Consider the following 19,548-nt stretch of genomic DNA (forward strand, 5'->3'; position numbering starts at 1 on the left):
ATGCCATTGAAACCATTTACCTGTCCATTGCCTGAAACAAGGTTTCTTCACGCAGGCAGGCGTGTGTACAAGTTTAAAATCCGGTATGGCCACTTCAGCAGGTGAGCATGGTAAAGCTGCCAAAGCAACCTGCAGTCTGATGGCAGCATGTAGCAGCGAGTTAAGATCAAACCCTAAATTCAGATCTTGGGAGCTCTTCATTTCCTGCCTGCTTTCACAGACACTGAAAGTGATCACTTAAAAGCTGCTCCTCTACTTTCCCATGCTGGGTTTTGGCCTGAGAGAGTAAATTGAGCTGTAAAAATGCTCTCATTTCACTGCCTTATGTGGAGTTTGTGCTGCACTGGGAGAAGGGGCTGCTTTTCCTGACAGTATTTTGAGTTTTCTAAGTGTTTTAAGTAAGAAGCTCCCCAGCCTTTGCAGTTATTCAATCCCTACACCCCACACAGTCACTCAGTCACTGCTCCACAGTGGCATGAGGGAGAGGATCCTGGAAGGTGAAAATAAGAAAACCCATGGGTTGAGATAATGACAATTAAATAAGTAAAGCAAAAGACATGTGTGCAAGCAAAGCAAAATGGGGCATTCGTTCACTGCTTCCACTGGCAGGCAAGTGTTTAGAGCCATCTCCAGGCTCCATCATGCTTAACGGTTATTTGGGAAGACAAATGCTGTAATGCAGCTGAATGTCTCCCTTTTCTCCTTCTCCCTTCTCAGTCCGTCCTGTGGTCTGGAATATACCTCGGGTCAGCTGCTGCAGCTTTGTCCCCTCCCAACTCCCTGTGCAGCTCCAGTGAGCTCATGCAGATAGCCAGTGCGGGGAGCAGAACAGGCCTTGTTGCTGTATAGATGCTGTTCAGGAATAGCTAAACCATCCCTGTGTTATCAACACTGCTTCCGGCAGGAATCCCGTGCATAGCCACACCCAAGCTACTATGGAGAAAATTAGCAGTGAAAGTCAGAAGCAGCACCACCTTGGAGAGGATGGACTTATTTCTCAGGCTGTCTGCTGTTAGCAATGTGCCTTTCACTGGTTTTGTAATCTGGCGCTCAAGTGTGGATGCTCCTTTGAAAGCTCTCTGTGGCAGCTGGCAGATGTTTGTTGTGTTCTCAGTAATATTTCTCTCAAGGCTGCCTCCTTCATGTGTGTTTGTTGTCTTGTTTTGAAACAAGAGCGAGCCTCTCCTGCAGGCAGAGGGGCTGAGTAGGACTTTTAGGATAACTGCTTCTCTGTTTCTAGGGGCACTGTAGTGAGAAGTGAAGGGAGGGTATTTTAGTCTGTGGTACTGCTGGCATATGAGAAAAAGGAAGGAAAACTGCCTTTGGGTGTGCTGGGGACAATGAATAGGAGGGTTGTGGGAGGTAACATTTGTGTGGTAAGCCTCAAATAGGAAGTTGGGGTTAGTAGCCAGCGAAGTAACTAAAACATAAGATGGGAAAGATGTAAAACATGTAAGGAGGGTAATGTTTTACAGGTAAAGGCTATCCCTGAGGAATCTAATTGAGTGTGCTGGTCAGACACACAGAGATGATGGGCAAGTGCTTTGCAAGTAGACAAAACCTTGACCAGATCACTCAAGGAGTTCTGGAGTTTTAGGATGAGAGAGGACTCAGAATCCTGGACGTTGTGATCTATAATCACAGAAGTTTGAGCTGCTCTGACAGCATCATGCCAAATAGGTTCTCTCTAGACCTCAAGCTACATGAAATCTCTTTTTCCTTTGTGGAAGTAGGCTGGGTCTTTGAAATGCTGTTGTATGACTTTATTTTGGGATGAAGTAGAACACCATTGTTTCATTAGCTTTGCCTGTTAGCATTTTTCCTGGAACAGTATCACATACAAGAGGATTAACCTTCCTCCTTGTTTTGTTCTATTGTTCATTTTGGAAAGGAAGATGTGTTGTCTGTCTTGTGGTGTCTTGTGTGTCTGTCTTTCTGGTGTTCAGAAGATCCTTGAAATGTTGCTCTTGTCTGTAACTGAGCTCTTTCCCCCAGTGTAATCCCTTTGGAAGGTTCTGCTGGTAGTGTGCACATGTTTCTGAAGAGCCTGTGGGTGTTTGATCTGGTGGTCAAGAGAGCACTGCCTTTGTCTGAGTGAGTCTGTCTTTACCCCTGCATGTCTCATGTGCATTGCAATTCATTGGTAGACTTGAGGGAGCAGAAGGTGAGACTTTTGAAGGACCTTTTGTGTTTCACAGTAATTTCTGGAATTGGTAATGTGCTTGTCAAGTCTGTCTTCATGTCTTCATGTCAACATGGTCCAGTATAGCAAAAGCAGCTCCTTGTACTGCAAAACTTGTGAAATTTCTTCACTATGTCATGGTTGTGGTGAGTGGGGGTGCTTATTCAGAGCACCTGGATTCACTCCCAGTGAAAAAAGAGAGTGAAGGAGTAAGTCCTAACTGCATCCATAGCCTTGTGTCCAAAGCAATGCTATCAGTCTGCCTGCAGATTTGGGAAGTAAAACTCCTTTTGCCTGCAATAAGATGGTGACTAATATGAGGCCAAGTTCCCAAAAGAATATTGACAGATTTGCAAGAGCTTATCATAGAGCTCATCATCTACACATGCATACTGCTAGAGTGAGGTCAACTTCACTGAAGGTCTTCTGAATTCCCAGAAAAAAAAACAGGGAACGATAAAAGTTCTTCCCTTTTTAAAGATGGGACTGTTTCTGCGTCTCTACACTCCAGCTTAAAACACAAATACTCACCCCCTCCTCCCCAGCCCCACAACCCAAGCAATGAATGTCTTGCAGTCAGATGTCAGGCCTGACATCCTTGTTAGGGGACCCTGGATGGATGTTCTTCCCACCCTTTTCTTATCACCATTACAACGTGCCTTCTTGAACCATAGTTTTGTTTTCCTGCTGATCCATGAAGACTTCGTGACCACAGCGTAAGTCTTGGGTGGGTGATATCTGTCCTGCTGTAGTGTAATTCCTTTCATTAACTTATGCTGTACCAGGCAAGGAGAGAGACTTTCTGAAGAGGAGGGAAACCTCTCATTTCTGTCTGAATTCTGGCTGGGGACCCTGAATGTGGAGGATATGAGAATGGCTGCTTACTAAGCCATGTATCAAAGAATGCTTGCATGACATAATTGCTTGCACTCCACTTATTTGCTTATTTCCAAGTGACATTTGTGTGATTTCTTTACTTTCTAATGCGTTTGGATTTTCTGTAAGACCTTCTCTCTCCTTCTGCATTTTATTGTTGGCTGACACCTCACAGCAGGCAGTTTCTGAGAAGCTGTCCTACAAAGAATGTAGCTAATATTTGGGGACACAGTTAGTTTCAGGCAGTACACAACTCCCAGCATCCAATGCTGTGAAGGCCTGTTCCTCTGCAAGTTTGCACCATGGAGGTGATTAAGAGGCATGTCCTGCCAGTTCCTTCTTGTAGTCCCTTGAGCAGAAAGGCATCGTGATAGGCTGGAAGACAGAGGTGCTGGTTTGAGGGCACCTTGTCAGAAAACAACCCTAAAGGTTACTGAGAATTGATTGGAAAGATCTGGTCTCCCACAAAATACAAATGGGCACAAAACTCACAAGAAAAGTCCTTGTGGAATAATGGAGAAGGAATTCATCTGCCCACTGAGTATTTTCTCTGTGCAATGGGAATGATGTTTTGTTGTTACTTAAACTCTACAACAAAGATAGCTCTGTTGCTTTTTGGTTGGGGTGGGCCTAACTCTCTCTGCTTGTTTCACAGTACTCCTGATTTTGAAAACACGGAAAGTGCTGTCAAGGAGTTAGAGGTAGGAGATGAAGCAGGTTCACAGAAACTGAGCTGAGCAAATCTTTTGTTTGTTATGGGACTGAGGATATTTTGTAAGATGCAGTGCTTCGAGTGAGAGTGATGGGGAAACTCTGGAGAGTATAATGGTAAAAGGCAGTATTAGCATAGAAAACAATTTAAATATCTCAAAGAAGCTAGACTGTTAGCATTGGACAAAAGAAAATGCCTATTTGTTGAGTGAGCTGCCCCCATTCGTCTCTGATTCCTGTTCAGATTAACCCTGCAGTAGCACTTGCCCATGGCTTTGCTCTCAGCCCCAGACGTGACCACTGCTTTTAACTTCTCAGGCTTGACTAGCTGTCAACATCCCCTGGTTTTCCAGGAGCTGTATCAGCACTGGTGAGCTAGCTTGACAGAGACTGATCTAATGATCCCTTGCACATGCTTTCCTCCTGGTTGTGGAGCTACTGGAATCAGTGGTGGCTCTTTTGATGGTGCCATTACTTTGTGACCAAGTTTGGTGGCAACTGTTATTATCATCTTCCTGAGACAGAAGGAAGCCCCTGCTGTTCCTGAGGGAACAAGACAACTCTATTGCCTGCTTAAAAGCATTCCTGTTACTTCATTTAAAAATTTTCAGAGTACAGTAATAGCATTACAAATATTATTGAAGAAAATGTGCTGGGTTTAACTGATACAGGAAATCAATGGTTTGGGGTTTGGTGGTTTGTTGTTTTTTTCTTAATTTTTGAAAAGTACTGAAAGGTATTACCAGAAAAAGTTTCCCATTTTTGAAGTGGGGTTTTGTTGGGCAGAATTACAGTTCCTGTTCATTGAATTGGGTCAATATTCAGAAAAAGGGGAATATGTTTATATCTTAAAACAGGTCAATACTGCATGTGTTTTCCTGGTAAAAAGAGGCTTCTTAAATGTAAAACTTGTTAAATTTAAAAGCACACCTCCACCCTCTGTAGTAATGGTTAATGTTAATTCAAGATTAAGATTCACTCACTTGTGATGTTAGTGCAGTTCACTTTAAGGTGATGGGCGAAGAAGGGGATGAGGAAAAGCAAAATATTTAGAACCTGCTCTTCCGTGATTTGTACAAACTGTAATTTTAAATTTTTCCCAAGCCTCACAACTGTACTTGATGGTGGAATTGTGGCTCTACTCGTAATATTCTTCCTTTTTTTTTTGGCCTCTCCAGGAAGCGATTCGAGTAATCCTTGGAAATCTTGATGATTTGCATCCATTTTCTACAGACCACTTCACTATTTTTCCATGTATCCTTTTTTTCCTACTCATCAAAGAAATTACTTGTGCCTGTGGGACATCGCTGAATTTGATGTTCATGTCCAGAAGCGTGCAAGTCTTTAGCTGAGTACAACTGCTTTGAGCTTTGTAGCATTATGTTAGCTGAAGATCCTCCTCAGTTTTTGCCTTTACCAGAGGCACCAGAGATTTCAGAAGGTCAGTAAAATGTAAGATGCTCCTCACAGGCTCAGTAGGAGAGAAGACTGCAGTAGTTTTCTTGCAAGGAACTTTGGGATTAAATGACATCCATGAGCCTCTGAGGATCGATTGTACCTCAGTCTGTAAAGGAGGAAGACAGCTTGAACCTGAGAGACTAGGATAACATTCCCACAAAGTCTTACGTTGCCTAAAGGGATGTTGAATATAAGAGTTGTTTCTTGGGTGGGAGTGAATGTGAATGTATGCTTACATACCCACACAGGTGGCTGAGAGGAGCAAAAGTCACCTCACAGAGTGAGTTGTGCTAGAAGTAGTTAAGCTGAGAGCTGGAAGACTTAAAGCAGGATTGTCACTCAGTTATCTGGGTCACCTCTTCAATATAGTCTTTGAAGTCTAGACATAAAAGTGAAACAAATGTCCTCCACCCAGTATTCACCGTATTTTATTCTTCCTCCTTACTCCTTTAGGACCAGCCACCAGCTTTTTTCCTTCTCTAAACCTTGCAGTGGTGATAGCTGCTGTCAAAAGACAGGAGTGTAAAAGCTTTGTGCAATAGCACAGCATCAGCATCAGCATGTAGAAGCTAATTTTTTAATATTCTCATGTGAAGGTTTTGTTGTTACAAAATTCATTTTGACAAGTTGTATCTGCTCCCTCATACATGTGTTCAGTATGGTCTGACTTTAGAAGCTTTACAAGAGGACATTGTCAGAACTCCTGCTCCTTGAAATGTTAGTGCTATGTTCTAAAGTCTTATCATCATTCTCAGATTTGAGTAAATGGGAGAGAGTATCGAAGATGAGATTCAAACATAAGAATATCCATCTTGTGCCTTATCCCTACATTTGCACTATGTATCTAGAACTGAACTCATTTCAGCAAAATGTACCTTGTGGTAAGTCTGTATGGGTATGTTTGGATAATTTCTGGAAGCATCTGTGATCTTTGTCTTTTCTCTTTCCCTTCCTCTAATGTGCCTTTGAATTAGAGGGAGCAAAGCTGCATGCAGTATGGCTGTAGTATGGATTTGAAACAGAGCAGAACAGCGTGTATTGCTTTTCTAAAACTTCCTGAATCTCTTTGCCTTTTCTGTCACTGTTCACTCTTCAGCTAGTATTTCTATGAAGCAGTGCCCAGTGGTTCCCAACCTTCATTCTTTAATGCCAGTGGCTGGGTTGGGGCCAGCATGTGTACACGGAACACATTTTTCTTCTTTGGGGTACTACGTCTGTTGACATTGAACTTCATGCTCTTTGTTTCTGTTTTCCCAATGAAAGAATGTATTTTTCTAAATAATGATAGTAATAATGGGAATAATGTTTTCTGTAAAATTAGCAGAATTTTAAAACCTCCCTAGTGTCTTGTTTTCCAGTTTTCTGTGAATTCCCTGAACAGCCTCAGGCCCTAGCTGACACCTCTGTGGGACTACATTTAACCTTCTCTGTTGTGAAAACTAGGTGTTTATTCTTACTATTTCCTGTTCTGGTTATTGGTCCCTGGAAAAAGCTGCTGTTTTTCCTTATGACTGCTTAGTAGATATTCTTGTCCCCTTTATAAAATGGACAAGTCATTTCTTAGTCTCATCCATTTGCTTCTGTGTAGCATCCCTCACCAAAAAAGACCGTGTTTGGATTTAAAAACTTCTAAACATGGAGAATTCACTCCCTTCCCTGTACACCTTACCCCAGTATTTAACTGCCCTCTCCACATAGCTATGCAATGCTTCTGTTCTACAGTTATGCACAGCATAATATGCTTTTACTTTTGGGCACTGAAACACGTATGGATCCCGTGCATGGTGACCAATATTCTGTGGAGTCTGTGCTTCAGCTGTCCTTGCATCTTCCACCTGGTGCACAGAACACAGGTGCTGACAGTTTTTCAGTACCTTCTGCTCTTCTGAAGACTCCTTGGACTTCTTCAAGAAGAGCAGCTTTCCCCATCCCATCAACATGTGGTATTCATAGCCAGAAATTCTAGTTCTGAAAGAGATGTATTTGCAGTTTTTCAATGTCAGCACCTTGTATACAAAGTCTAGTATAATTTCTAAATAGTTTATCTTGTTCTCAGAAAGTGGGGTGCAATGCAAAATGTCCTTTTAAGATGGTTAAAGAATGTCCAGCCTAAATATTCAGCAAATTTTGTAATACTTCTGTTACAGGTAAAGAAGTAAAGAAGGGCAGTGATGAGCTTGTAAGTTATGTGTGTGGTTTTGTCCTGTGGTTTGTCTTTTAAGTTATATTCTGAATAGCTTGGAGAAACAGAATATAATATATAGGCAATGCTGTGGTTCTCCTGTTTCTAGATGTCAGGCAGGCAATGTTAGGTGGCACTGAATTCTCACCTAAAACCATCCAAGTTGAGAGCAATCTTCCTGTCAATTCCATCAGAGCCTGAATGAAGGACCTGAGAGTCCTGCTAGCTGCAGCTAAATGTGTATTCTGTAAGCCTGAGCTGAGCTGTCAAATGGTTGCTTCACTGTGAGAGTCTGTGAGAATCTATAGAAGAGTTAAATAGTTTCCTGGGTGCTGCATGCATCAGAAGCAACAATTTTAAGCTTATTTGGAAATTTTTTGTTTAATGAGGGCTCAGAGTAGGCTTGTTTTCAATATGGGAAGTGTCTGGAGACAGAATGAATTAGTGAAGACGTTCTGTCCAAAATGCCCAGAAAAAAATCCCCCTCACCCTTCTTGCATTGCATTCCTGCTAATTATATCCTAGGCCCTCTTCTGAAGATGGAGCAAAAGCAATGTCCTGGGGAGCAGTGTTTCCTGTTTAACACTATTGAGCATAATTCTCTGGATGGCCTCTCAGTGCTTATCTTCTGTTTGAATAAGGTTTTTTATTCTGAACTCATTTTTTGGTTTTCACCGTATGAACATGAACAATTTTGCAAAACATGAATGTGTATTAACTCTGAGTTCTGTTCTAAAATAGAAAAGTCAACATCAAATTTTATCCATGCCAATTTTGCATTGTTTTGAAGGTGAAGAGAAGAAATGAAGTGTCAGAAAGTACTGCAGGGCAAGCATCAGTGAAGGGGAGAAGAGTGGAAGTCCAAGCAGAGACCTTATGCCAACAGTCAGGTATCGACAGGTCAGTTAACTACAAAATAGTCTTCCAGGGCACATATCAGTATTTTTAATGTCTCATGTACCTTTCTTATATTTCACTCCTGTGTAATCCTTTGCCCCATTTTTCGTCTTCCTTTTCTTACATAGGTAACAGGCTCTAAGCAGCATTGCCCATACTTGCAGAAAAGTTGTCCTATGTTTTCAGGCTCCCATGTCATTAACTAGAGGTCTCCCTGTTTATCTCCTATGTATTAACATTATCTATAGAATCACAGTGGGATGAGAACTCAGCACCTGGCTTGCAAACCTAAGCCAGGGATGACAAGGAAAGAACTGCCAACAGTTTTCTAGCTGCACCCCAACCTGTTCCTCTGAGCGGGCTGATGGATGCTGCCTCTCAGCTTGAGGCTGAGATCTCTATCTGTTGATTTCACAGATTCATTGAGATTGGATGGGACCTTTGATATCATCAAGTCTAAGCCCTCCTGCTCAAGCAGGGTTATCCAGAGCAGATTGCCCAGGATGTGTCCCTTTGGGTTTTGGGTGGACTTAAGGGTGGTGACACCACAACTTCTGTGGGCACCTGGCTGCAGTGTTTGACCACAGCTGCAGTCAAAAAGGGAGCCCAGTCTGAGCAAAGCACACAGACTGGCCTTAGCAGCCCTGAGCAGAGGGGAAGGGTCACCTCCCTTGAGCTGTTGCAAAACTCTTCCTAGTGCAGCTCTAGATGCTGTTAGCCTCCTTCAGCATGAGGGTGCAATGTTGGCTTATGGTGGATAACTTAAAGCTTAGTCCTTGATTACCTCTCCGAGGCAGGCCCATTGTTAGTTATAGTCTATCAGGCTTCTTTCATTCATGGAGTGTAGCTTTTAAAAACAGGAAATTCCTCTCTGTTCACAAGTGTGTGGCAGAGAGTCCCATATCAAACACTGTGATCAGAAGTGTTTGTTCTCGCCTTTCCCCTTCCATGGCCATGAACAGACTAAGTCAAATCATCTCCCTTGTTGCCTTGGATTTTCTAGGAGTGCTGTTGAGTGCTGAGCTCTGAGAATCTCCCCACTGATACTGATCAGCTCAAAGAGCACCATTGGTGTGTGAAGCCAGGATTTATTTTCCTCACATGCATCACTTTGTACCTCTCTGTACAGAGTTTCCTCTGCCATTTTATTTCTCTGTGACTGCATCTTGTAGGGTCTTTCTGTGATTCTTTGCTACCTGCCCTTCTCTTTGTGAGGATTTGCAAGCTTTCTCAACTCACTGCTCATCCTCGTTTCCATGTCATATAACAGCTCTTCTCCTCTTCAAGTGTTCATTGGTTTTCCTGGAAAAGCAGAAAGCCTAATATGAAAACAAGTGCATGTTTTAATTTTTTAAGTGAGACTTTGAAACATGAGCACAAGTATAGATTAAGGGTACCTTGTTGGCTAGAGGTACTAAAATCCTGATTCCTAATGAAATACTTGGAGTAGCCATTTACAAGTTTGCTTCTTTTTTGTGACTTTTTGTAAACTCAGTTCTTATCTGACTTTTTTTTAGGACTGGAGCTGTGAGTGTTCACCATATAAGTAAAGAAAAGCATGGATTTGAAGAGGTAGGCTACAGAGTATTCAGGAAGAGCCAGCAGCTTCTGTTTAGTCCTGTATTCTTAAAGGGGCAAGGGTAAAGATGCCTTCAGGTAATTCTTCTTGCCTTTTCATGTGCATCAAGACATTTGAGATTCCTGCTTAGCTCAACAGACTTAGCCATGAGTTTTACAGGGCCACGGAACAAGCTTTTCTGACTGTCCAGCTACAAACTCTAGGAGTGAGCTTAGTTTCTCAGCTTCTCAGAGGTGGACCTGAAGATGCCCTGCCTTGTCTTCATGACTCCAGTCCTCTTTTACATCAGATGCCCCTTTGTGCAGAACTCCATGAAGGGCTAGCAGTGAGTGCTAACACCTTCACACTGCTTCAGTGTGAGTAGTTGTCACTCCCCACCAGTGTCCTTTCTCTAGGCTAGATGGCCTTATAGGCATCTCCCTCTTCTGGAAACAGTGTCATGACTTTTCTCACCATGTCATCAGAAGGCAGATTTACAATGGGATCATTCCAGAGGGATTGGCAGTTGCTTTATAAACCCAGCTCTCCCAAGTCTTTGTTAGGAGGGAAGAGTCTGTTTTAGCCCTCAGGCTGGAAGGCTACTCTGACAAAGCTGCTGTTAGGCAAACCTGTTAGGTAACAGGGTTTTCTTTAACACCCCTTTTTTCCTCCTCCTGGCTGTTGCCCATTGTCCCAAATGTCCCAGTGTATTTCATCCATTTTCTGGATACTGATAGTAATTCTAAATTTAGTTCAAATCCCTGCCACACTATCACCTTCCAGGCCTTTTTTCCTCTCCAGCTCTTAAGAGAAAGCCTTTTCCCGGAAGACAAACCCATTCCTTTTGGAATTGTCCACAAAGGAAGCTGCTGTGGTTTAAGCCCAGCCAGTAACTCAGAACCATGCAGCCACTCGCTCACTTCCCTCCCCCCATTCCTCCCCCTGCTCCCAGAGGGATGGGGAGAGAATCAAAAGGATGCAGCTCCCATGGGTTGAGATAAGAACAGTCCAGTAACTGAGGTATAACACAAACCCACTGCTGCTACCACCAATAATAATAATGATAAGAGAAATAACAAGGGAAGAATACAACTGCTCACCACCTGCCAATCAATACCCAGCCCAACCTGAGCAGCGATCTGGGCCTTTTGGGTAACTGCCCCCAGTTTATACAGTGGGCTTGACGTGCTGTGGTATGGAATACCTCTGTCGGTAGTTTGGGTCAGGTGTCCTGTCTCTGCTTCCTCCTGACTTCCCCTCCTCCCTGGCAGAGCATGAGACTCACAAAGTCCTTGGTCAGAGTCAACATTACTTAGCAACAACTAAAACCATTGGTGTTATCAGCGTTGTTCCCAGGCTGAAAGTCAAAACCACAGCACTGCACCAGCTACTAAGAAGGAGAAAAATGACTGCTACTGGTGAACCCAGGACAGAAGCCCAAAATTTTCTTTCAGAGGAGGATTTTTTATGGCTTTCTTACATTTTAAAGACAGGAAGGAGACTGCTTGGTACCCTCTCAGGAGCGTTCAGTAGAGAAGAACTTCTCTAAAATGAGCAGGCTCATTTATCTCTAAAACCTGTATCACCTCTCCTGCCTCCCACTCCTTCCCACCCCTCAGCTTATCTTTGCAGGATTAGTGACAGGTCTCTACACAATGCCCTTCCTGGCTTCTTTTCTCCATACACCCCTGTGAGGTGGGGTAAGGGTCATCCTCTGAAATGCTTTTTTATTCCCTGCTTTGTGCTAGCCACTGTCCCCAGAATGCACCTTGTATAGTGGTTGGATTTCACAAACTAATATTATAGTCCTTGAAAGCTGGAGCTCCAAGTTAGCATGTTGGATCCTGAGGAATAATGTGGTAGGTGGCAGACATCACCTTGTACTGTGTGAACTAATATGAAAGGACATGTCCTGAGCTTTTTCCAGGTAAACTGGAACTGTAATGAATGAATCACCAGTTCAGGTGAGACAAACCTCTTTGAGAACACATGCTTGTCCCTGAAATTTGCACAGGTACTCCTGTGACGTGCTTCCCAGTTGGTTGCTTTCTGTTTGGTTTCTTCTGGTTTTCAGAACAATAAAGAAGATTAGGCTTAGGAAAAACTACATCAGTCATTCCTGTAGTTTCTCAGGATTCTTGTGATCATTCCTACAGGCTCTTGTTCAGTTTAGCAGCAGTGTATGACTTTGGATCAAAATCCACCTGATGTTTTAGAGTGCAACTCTGAGAAGGGTCTTATAAAACAAGAAGGAAATCTGACTACTCAGTTCATATAGGACTGACTTTACAGCACTGGTTCAGGAAATGGAAGTGCTGCAGCCACATGAGTGTTCAATAGATTGCATTTTCAGCTCTCATCCATCTTCTCAGCCTTCTAGGGTTATGATTTTGACAGTAGGCTGTCTAGTTGGGATGGTTAGAGTTGAGCCTGCACATCTTTCCACTTACCAAGTGCACCAGTGGAAGCCAAAGAAAGAACAAAAAAAAAAAAAGAGAGCCAAGAGATGCGCAGCCAGTCACTGCAGATAATTTTCCTAACTTAGTTAATGCTCTGAGACTTAACTGTAAAGATTTTAGTAGTGCAAGAGGAACACCATAGAGGAGGGGATCTATTCTGTTATCTTCTCTCTATGACAGTTATTTTTCTCTGTCTTAAAGAAGTTTCCATGCTGATGTTGTTTTTTGTGGTCCTTCGTATTGCTGATAGCCTTCCTAATGGGTATTCCTTGCTCACCTCTTGCTTCTGGCATTTCACTTTTGTCCCTTCCCTGTTTCTCTGTTTCCTATGACTGTGTTAGTAGGGCTAATGTCTGGGAGCCTGTATTGTCCAGTGGCTGTTACTTCCCACAGAACCTCTGTTCATGTGTTTTCAGATCTTTGTCTATGCCGTAGCTGCTGTTATTCTTTCCCTGTCTGCTGTACTGAAGTCTACTCAATGAATTTAAGCTTATGTTAGACCTGTGAATGTCCTGAGGAGGGAGGGTAGAAATGTATTAGTGAAGAAAGTCCTCATAGTAGCAGGAAAAAATATCATGGAACAAGAGTATAAACCTTGCCTTTTAGTTCTTAAAGCAAGAAACAAATAAAAATCTCCTGTACAATGACATTTTACATTGTGTAACAGTTCCTGGGTTCCTTCCTTTCAGAATTCCTCAAGAGAAAATGAGTGTGAGTTTAGTCCAGCATCTCTTACCGTGGACTTCAACCAAGTGAATTTCTGTAAGGAATTCCCAGATTGTTTCATTCACATTGGTCACATCAAATCAAAAGCTTCAAGGATTACATCGTTACTAGTTTTCCTTTAAGAATCGTGTTTGGTGTTTTCCAGTAGATGAGAGTGGGAATTAGAATGACCGTAAAGCTGTAGGTCACCCATGATTTTGATTGAGGCTGTCTTTCCCCATCACGAATTCCCACCCATACAGCTGGGCTGCACAGCTTTCAGAGCTGGGCTGTGAGATGGGAGCTCACCTCCAAGTCAGCCTGTATTGGGATTGCTTTGAAACCTGCCAGGCATTAGGTTGGTCAGTCTGGAGGCATCTTTCAGCCTCAGCTGTTGGGTGTGCAGAGGGTGTGCATGGAGAGAGCTTGTGGTTTTGTTCTTGCTGCTGTTTCTTACAGCGGGACCTGTTGTGCCTAACCCTGAACAAAGAAGAGCAACCGGTCAGGCTGAGTGTGCAGGGCAGCTACTGCAGCAAATAGACCAAATGGTAGACAAAGGAGACATGGAGTTGGAAGGAAGAGGTCTCTCAGGGTTCTGGAGAAGGTACTAATACTGTGGCTATGAGCAGATGCAAGCTGGCTGTGTCTGAGACTGTGTCAGAGACTATGCCTGACTTTGGCAGTTCAGGTGATTCTGCCTTATCTTCAAGAATGGATCCCTCCTTCCTGTAGTTATACCGAAGTCTCCCAAGGCAAAGGAATGTGCAGGGGTGTCCTTTTGTCTTGTGTTAAGGTGCAACATCCCCAGTAAATATTCCTCTTCTGAGCTTTTGGGGGACTTTTTTGAGCTTTCTGACTCTTCTGAGTCTTTGGGGAAAAAGAAAGCCCTCCCATGAGTATTACTGACCACAGCCACAGCCCCAGTACAATGCGGCTTTTATCAGATGAGTGCCATCTCCAGCCCCATTTCTAAAGGACTTAACCACTCCGCCTTCTAACAGGGCCTTCCCAGGGTGGATCTTCAGCCCCGTTAAGGTAAGTACAACCTTTATTTGGCCACTTAGCAACTGTGGCCTATGTAACTGAGTCCCAAAGACACCATTTTAAACCAAAACTAAAGTAACCATGCAGATAGTTGCTGGGCATTGCTGACTGAAGATTGCTCTAAAGCTGTTGAAGTTGTATCCCCCAAAAGTGGTCTGTTCACTGCACAGCACAAGTTGAATAGTGTCAGGAACTGTTTCTTTGGGAGTTGAATTAGTTGTGGGAGAAATGAAAACTTGTGAATTGAAATGTGTGCCATTAACTGCTGAGACTCCACTGTTACAGCACAAGTTAGTATTTATGTTTCCTCTATTCTTTCAGTTTTTCTCTGTACTATTTTGTGCTAGGGTTGTGTCTTTTGTGTGGATGTTGTTATATTTAAAATACTTACTCTTAATGTGTTCTCTTTGTCGTTTCCCCAGCATAATCTTGACACCACTACAGCATCTTTTTGGTGGGAAGAACTGACCTGGAAGTACTAAGCTGTGGAAAAGTAAACTTGCAGCGTGACTGTTGGGTTGGATTGTTTCCTGTGTTGTTCAGCTTTTCAGATTACTTGTCTCAGCTTTGAAATGCTTTAAATGAAGTTCTACCTTTTTTAAGTTTCAAATTAACATACTGGAGATGTTGGGTTAAAGTGTCTTTTTCTTCGCAACCTGGAGTGTTTTGGGAAAAAAGCAACATGCTTTAAGATTCTGATCCTTGAGTGTCATAAATTGGGACTTTTGCAATTTAAAATTCTGTGAGATCCTAATAAAAATCAACTAGCATCACCCTGGAACTGTGTGGTATTTTAATCAGCCTCAGGCAGGCAGAAAATGCCCTTTCCCTCCCAGAAGAAGCAGAGGTTTCTGGTATCAGGTGGACTCTTGTACTGTGCTTCACACCATTAAAAAAAATGAAAATTGGTGAAAATAGTTTGGATTATGTTCTTACCACCACGCTACAAGTTGTGTAATTATTTACGCCTTCAATAAGTAGTGGGGTGAGGCTGGGAGTTGAGATTTCAATTGAGATGCTCAGGCAGCTTTTTGCCATCACACCAGTGCATTTACAACAAACACCATTCTCCAGCCATCTCTTGAGCTAAGGCACCATAAGCATGCTACATGCACGGTGCTGGGCATGAGCACCTAACACCAAGTAGTTGTTACTTTGCCAGTACTCTATGTAGTACCTGACAACACCCTCAGAAGGAGCATGTCCAGGCAGATAGACTTTCTCCATGCAGGACAAGGCCAGGCACTGCACAGGATAGGTGCTCTCAGCTTGCTCTTGCCTGCAAGAGGACTGGGAGAACTCCAGCCGGGAGCAGGCACCTCTTGCCACAGGCAGAGGCTGACCACAAGTGACCTGTTCAGATGCAGGACCGTGCAGTGGGTCTGCCTGAGAGGATGGTTAAACCTCTTCTGCACATCAACCTGAGGAGGGAACTATGATAAGGGATGGAAAGCCCTAAAAATGAGAACAGAAATGCCTGAGAAAAATGGAGAATGAGAAATACATTGTGGAGGGGAGAGGAGAAAAATTAAGGAAGTCCCTTTGCTTCCATGTTTCCCTTGTCAGCAACAGTGTCAGGGTGTCTGTGGGCTGTCTACCTACGCAGCTCTGTGGCTCCACCTTAGCTTAACTCGTGGCTCTTCTCCCTAGAGCCTTCTCCAGAGCAGAGCTGCTCCAGCCCTCGAAGCATCTCCGTGGCTCTGTAGGCTCGCTCCAACAGGTCCACATTTTCTTACTCTGGGGACCCCAAAGCTAAACGCAGTACCACTGGAGCAGAGGGGGAGAATTGTCTCACACCTCTTTTGCTGCAGCCAAGCACAGGATTGGCTTTGTGGGCTGCATGTGTTCACTACCGGTTCATGGTAAGCCTCTGCATCCCCAACACCCCGAGTCCCCTCATCTCGCTCTCGACACAGCCCGGTTTCAAGCAGCACGGCTGCAGCTTGCGCAACAACCGCGGCCGGCCACGCAACCCACATCCAAAATAGGGACGTTGCCAGGGCAACGAAGAGACACAAGCCCCACCCCTCCCCACTCAGGGAGTTGTCAGCTCTCGCGAGAGCCGCCGGGAGTTGTGGGCGTTGTCAGGGCAACGCGGGAGGTTTAGAGGCGCCGTAACGGAGTTGTTGGTCAGTGCCGAGGGCATCGGCTCGGCTCACCTCATCTCACCTCACCTCACCGAACAGCGGCAGCCCCAGCCTATCAGCAGCGGCCTGCAGAGGTGACTACCGGAGAGTGGCCGGGCAGCGGTGTGGAAGGGCTCCGGAGGCGAGTTCGGTCAGTGGCCATCACGCTCCAGAGACGCTGAGCAGTAGCACCCAACCGGCAGAGATCTGCGTCCTCCGTACCCGCCAGAACGGCTGCATCTCCGCCTGTTGCTGAGTGTACTCCAGCACAGTGGAAGTCTGACAGAGCTGAGCCAGGGGCTCCAGAGGTAACAAGAACCAAGAGGGAAAAACAGTGACATCGTCCAAGAGTTCGGGTTGGAAGTGACATTCAAAGCTCATCCAGTCCAACCCCAGCAATGAGCAGGGACATCTTCACCTGGAGCAGGTTCCCAGAGCCCCTGTCCAGCCTGGCCTGGAATGTTGCCAGGGATGGTGCATCCACCCCCTCTCTGGGCAGCCTGTGTCAGTGCCTCACCAACCTCAGGGTAAAACATTTCTTCCTTATGTCCAAACTAGATCTTTTCGTTTCAAATCATCACCCCTTGTCCTGTCACAACACGCCCTGCCTGAAAAGCTTTTCCCCATCTTTCTTACAGGCCCCCTTAAAGTATCGAAAGACCACAATAAGGTCTCCCTGGAGCCTTCTCCAGGCTGAACAGCCCCAACTCAGCCTTTCCTCACAGCATAGGTAATCCATCATTTCTGTGTTCCTCTTTCTGACCTGCACCAACAAGTTCCTGTTGTCTTGTGCTGGGGACTCCATAGCTGGATGTAGCACTCCTGGTAGGGTTCCACCAGAGCAGAGGGGCAGAATCATCTCCCTCCACCTGCTGGCCATGCTGCTTTTGATAACTGAAGGGATTTAAAGTGTGTCTCTCTAAGAAAGTGACATGGCTGACATCCATCAGGTCTCATTCAATCAGAACTGTCAGAATTATGGGTTCACAAATAGTGCAGTTTATTGAAGCACAGAAACACAAATTTGGAATTGACATGGGTAAGTTCACTTCCTGCACTAGCACTAAAACCCAATGATTAATTCAGCTCATATGGGGGTGAAAAAAAGCAATTGCTAATTCATACAGTTTAGGTCCACCCAAGTATTATCCAGCATAGTTGGAGATGAAAATCTTGCCAAAGAGGTGTCCCTGCTCTGTAGAAGAATGAGGAGCAAGGCCATCACCTTTTCTGCAGGTGGAGTTGTATTCTCATCCTCTGCCATGGAGGAGCTGGAAGACCAAATTTATCTTTTTGAGAGAAGTACAGGTGAAACTACTCATGTAACCTGTTGATGTTGTCACAGATGGGAGGGGCAACCATTTTCTCACTTTCGTGTGTTTATTATATGTAAATGAGAGATAAGGGTTACCTTCAGTAAGGCTGCTCAAGGGCTGTGGGTATTACAAGGGTGAAACAGACCCCTAAACATCATTCTATCTTCCATTACACTGAGACAGCATTAAGGGCATCAGGATTAAGGCCATTAACCCCAACAGAGCCCATCAACCCTATCATGGTGTTACACCACACATCAGCAATCCTTTCACCTCAAGAGCTCATACCAACACATCCCACATCATCCACTCCAATGGCAGGGAATGAAAGGACTGAGGGAGCAAAGCTCACCCAACAGTAAGAGAAGATAAAATTCGAGAACACCTGAGGAACATGAACATATATAAGTCTGTGAGATCTGACAATGTGAATCCCAGAGTCCTGAGGGAGGAGTTTTGGATGAATCCCAGGAAAGAGAACATCTTGGCAGAGAAGAAACTCCACTCAGAAATTTTCCCTGGAAGAGTCTGGGCCTGTTGCCTCTGATCTCAGATTGCTAAAAAATAGGCTAAATGGTTGTGAAAAATGTTCTGCACCAGATCCAGGAGCATGCTGGAGGAGACATCTTCAGGAAAAAGAGGAAATACATCTCGGGGATCTTCCCTGCAGGAGTCTGGGGCTGCTACCTGGGAGCTAAAATGCCTAAAGAATAGCCTGAAGGATTCCAGGAAATACTATGCAGGAGAGGCAGGACCATCCTGGAAGAGAGATCTTGGACCAAAAGACAAAACACAGCTCAAGTGCTTTCCCTTGAGGAGTGTGGGGCTGCTCCACAGGGTCTCAGATCCCTGAAAATGCTGAAGGATTTAATGAACTACTATGCTGAAGAGCCAAGAGCATCCTGTAGGAGAGAACGTAAAGAAAAAGAGAAGAAAAACACATCTCATGTACCATCCATGTACGAGTCAGGGGCTGATACCTGGGACCTCACATTCCTAAAGAATAGGGGGAGTAATTCCAGGACATACTATGCTGGAGAGCCTGTAGTATCCAGGAAGAGAGATCTTCAGAGACAAAAGGAAGCACATCCCAAGTACCTTCCCTGGAGAAATGTATACCTGCTACCTGTGATCTCTGATTCCTAAAGGATGGCCTGAATGTCAAAAGGAAATGCTTTGTAATAGAGCCCGGAGCACCCTGGAGAAGAGATCTTTCCGCAAAAGAGGAAATTCATGTCTGGTACCTTCCCTGGAGGAGTCTGGGGCTGCTACCTGGGATCTCAGGCTGTTAAAGAAGATCTCAAAAGACTCTGGGAGATGCCTTGGAGGACGCTTGGGTGAATCCCAGGAGACAGATCCTCTTGGAAGAGAGCAAATTCACTCAGGTACCTCCCCTGGAGGAGTCTGGGGCTGCTACCTGGGATCTGAGATTGTTAAAGAAGAGCTCAAAAGACTCTGGGAAATGCCCTGGAGGAGTCTTGGGTGAATCCCAAGGAAGAGATCCTCTTGGAACAGCGGAAACTTTACTCAGGTACCTTCCCTGGAGGAGTCTGGGGCTGCTACCTGAGATCTCAGGCTGGTAAAGAAGCTCTGACTATACTCTGGAGTATGCCTTGAAGGAGCCTTGGGTGAACCCCAGATAAGGGAGATTCCTCCAATATAGGAAATGTATATTGGGTGTCTTCCCCGGAGGAGTCTGGGGTTGCCATCCGGGATCTCTGATTCCTAAGTAACAGTCTAACTGATTCCAGGAAAAGCTATGCAATAGGTCAAGGAGCATGCTGGAGAAGAGATCTTTAAGCAAAAGAGGAAATGCATCTCGGGGATCTTCCCTGGAGAAGTCTGGGGCTGCTACCTGGGATCTGACATTGTTAAAGAAGAGCTCAAAAGACTCTGGGAGATGCCTTGGAGGACGCTTGGGTGAATCCCAGGGAAGAGATCCTCTTGGAACAGTGGAAACTTTACTCAGGTGCATTCCCTGGAGGAGTCTGGGGCTGCTAATTGGGATCTCACTCTCCTAAAGAATATGGTGAA

General features: G+C 44.5%; 1 protein-coding gene across 2 annotated transcripts; it reads left to right on the plus strand.

Moving 5' to 3' along the window:
• MAJIN (membrane anchored junction protein) lies at positions 1-14,845 on the plus strand. Of its 2 annotated transcripts, XM_005140629.3 has the most exons (10): positions 1-101; positions 3,714-3,759; positions 4,948-5,023; positions 5,983-6,108; positions 7,375-7,406; positions 8,200-8,309; positions 9,824-9,878; positions 13,013-13,085; positions 13,488-13,632; positions 14,495-14,845. In XM_005140629.3, the coding sequence occupies exons 1-10, from the start codon at positions 1-3 to the stop codon at positions 14,538-14,540; spliced, it is 810 nt and encodes a 269-aa protein (XP_005140686.3). In that variant the 3' UTR covers positions 14,541-14,845. The 2 variants fall into 2 exon arrangements, 1 of the variants encoding a protein (XP_005140686.3); XR_004081336.2 differs by lacking the exons at positions 1-101; positions 3,714-3,759; positions 4,948-5,023; ... (2 more) ...; positions 8,200-8,309; positions 9,824-9,878 and having other exon boundaries at positions 11,366-14,063.
• The last annotated feature ends 4,703 nt before the right edge of the window (positions 14,846-19,548 follow it).

This window comes from Melopsittacus undulatus, chromosome 12, assembly GCF_012275295.1.
Source record: "Melopsittacus undulatus isolate bMelUnd1 chromosome 12, bMelUnd1.mat.Z, whole genome shotgun sequence".
Taxonomy (NCBI): domain Eukaryota; kingdom Metazoa; phylum Chordata; class Aves; order Psittaciformes; family Psittaculidae; genus Melopsittacus; species Melopsittacus undulatus.

What these genes read in the sequence shown, in the direction of transcription:
- MAJIN (XM_005140629.3), top strand. Translation starts at nt 1, where the DNA reads ATGCCATTGAAACCATTTACCTGTCCATTGCCTGAAACAAGGTTTCTT. An exon ending in GTGCTGTCAAGGAGTTAGAG is followed by an intron (nt 3,760 to 4,947) that starts GTAGGAGATGAA and finishes TGGCCTCTCCAG; the next exon opens with GAAGCGATTCGAGTAATCCT. An exon ending in CTCTCAGGGTTCTGGAGAAG is followed by an intron (nt 13,633 to 14,494) that starts GTACTAATACTG and finishes TCGTTTCCCCAG; the next exon opens with CATAATCTTGACACCACTAC.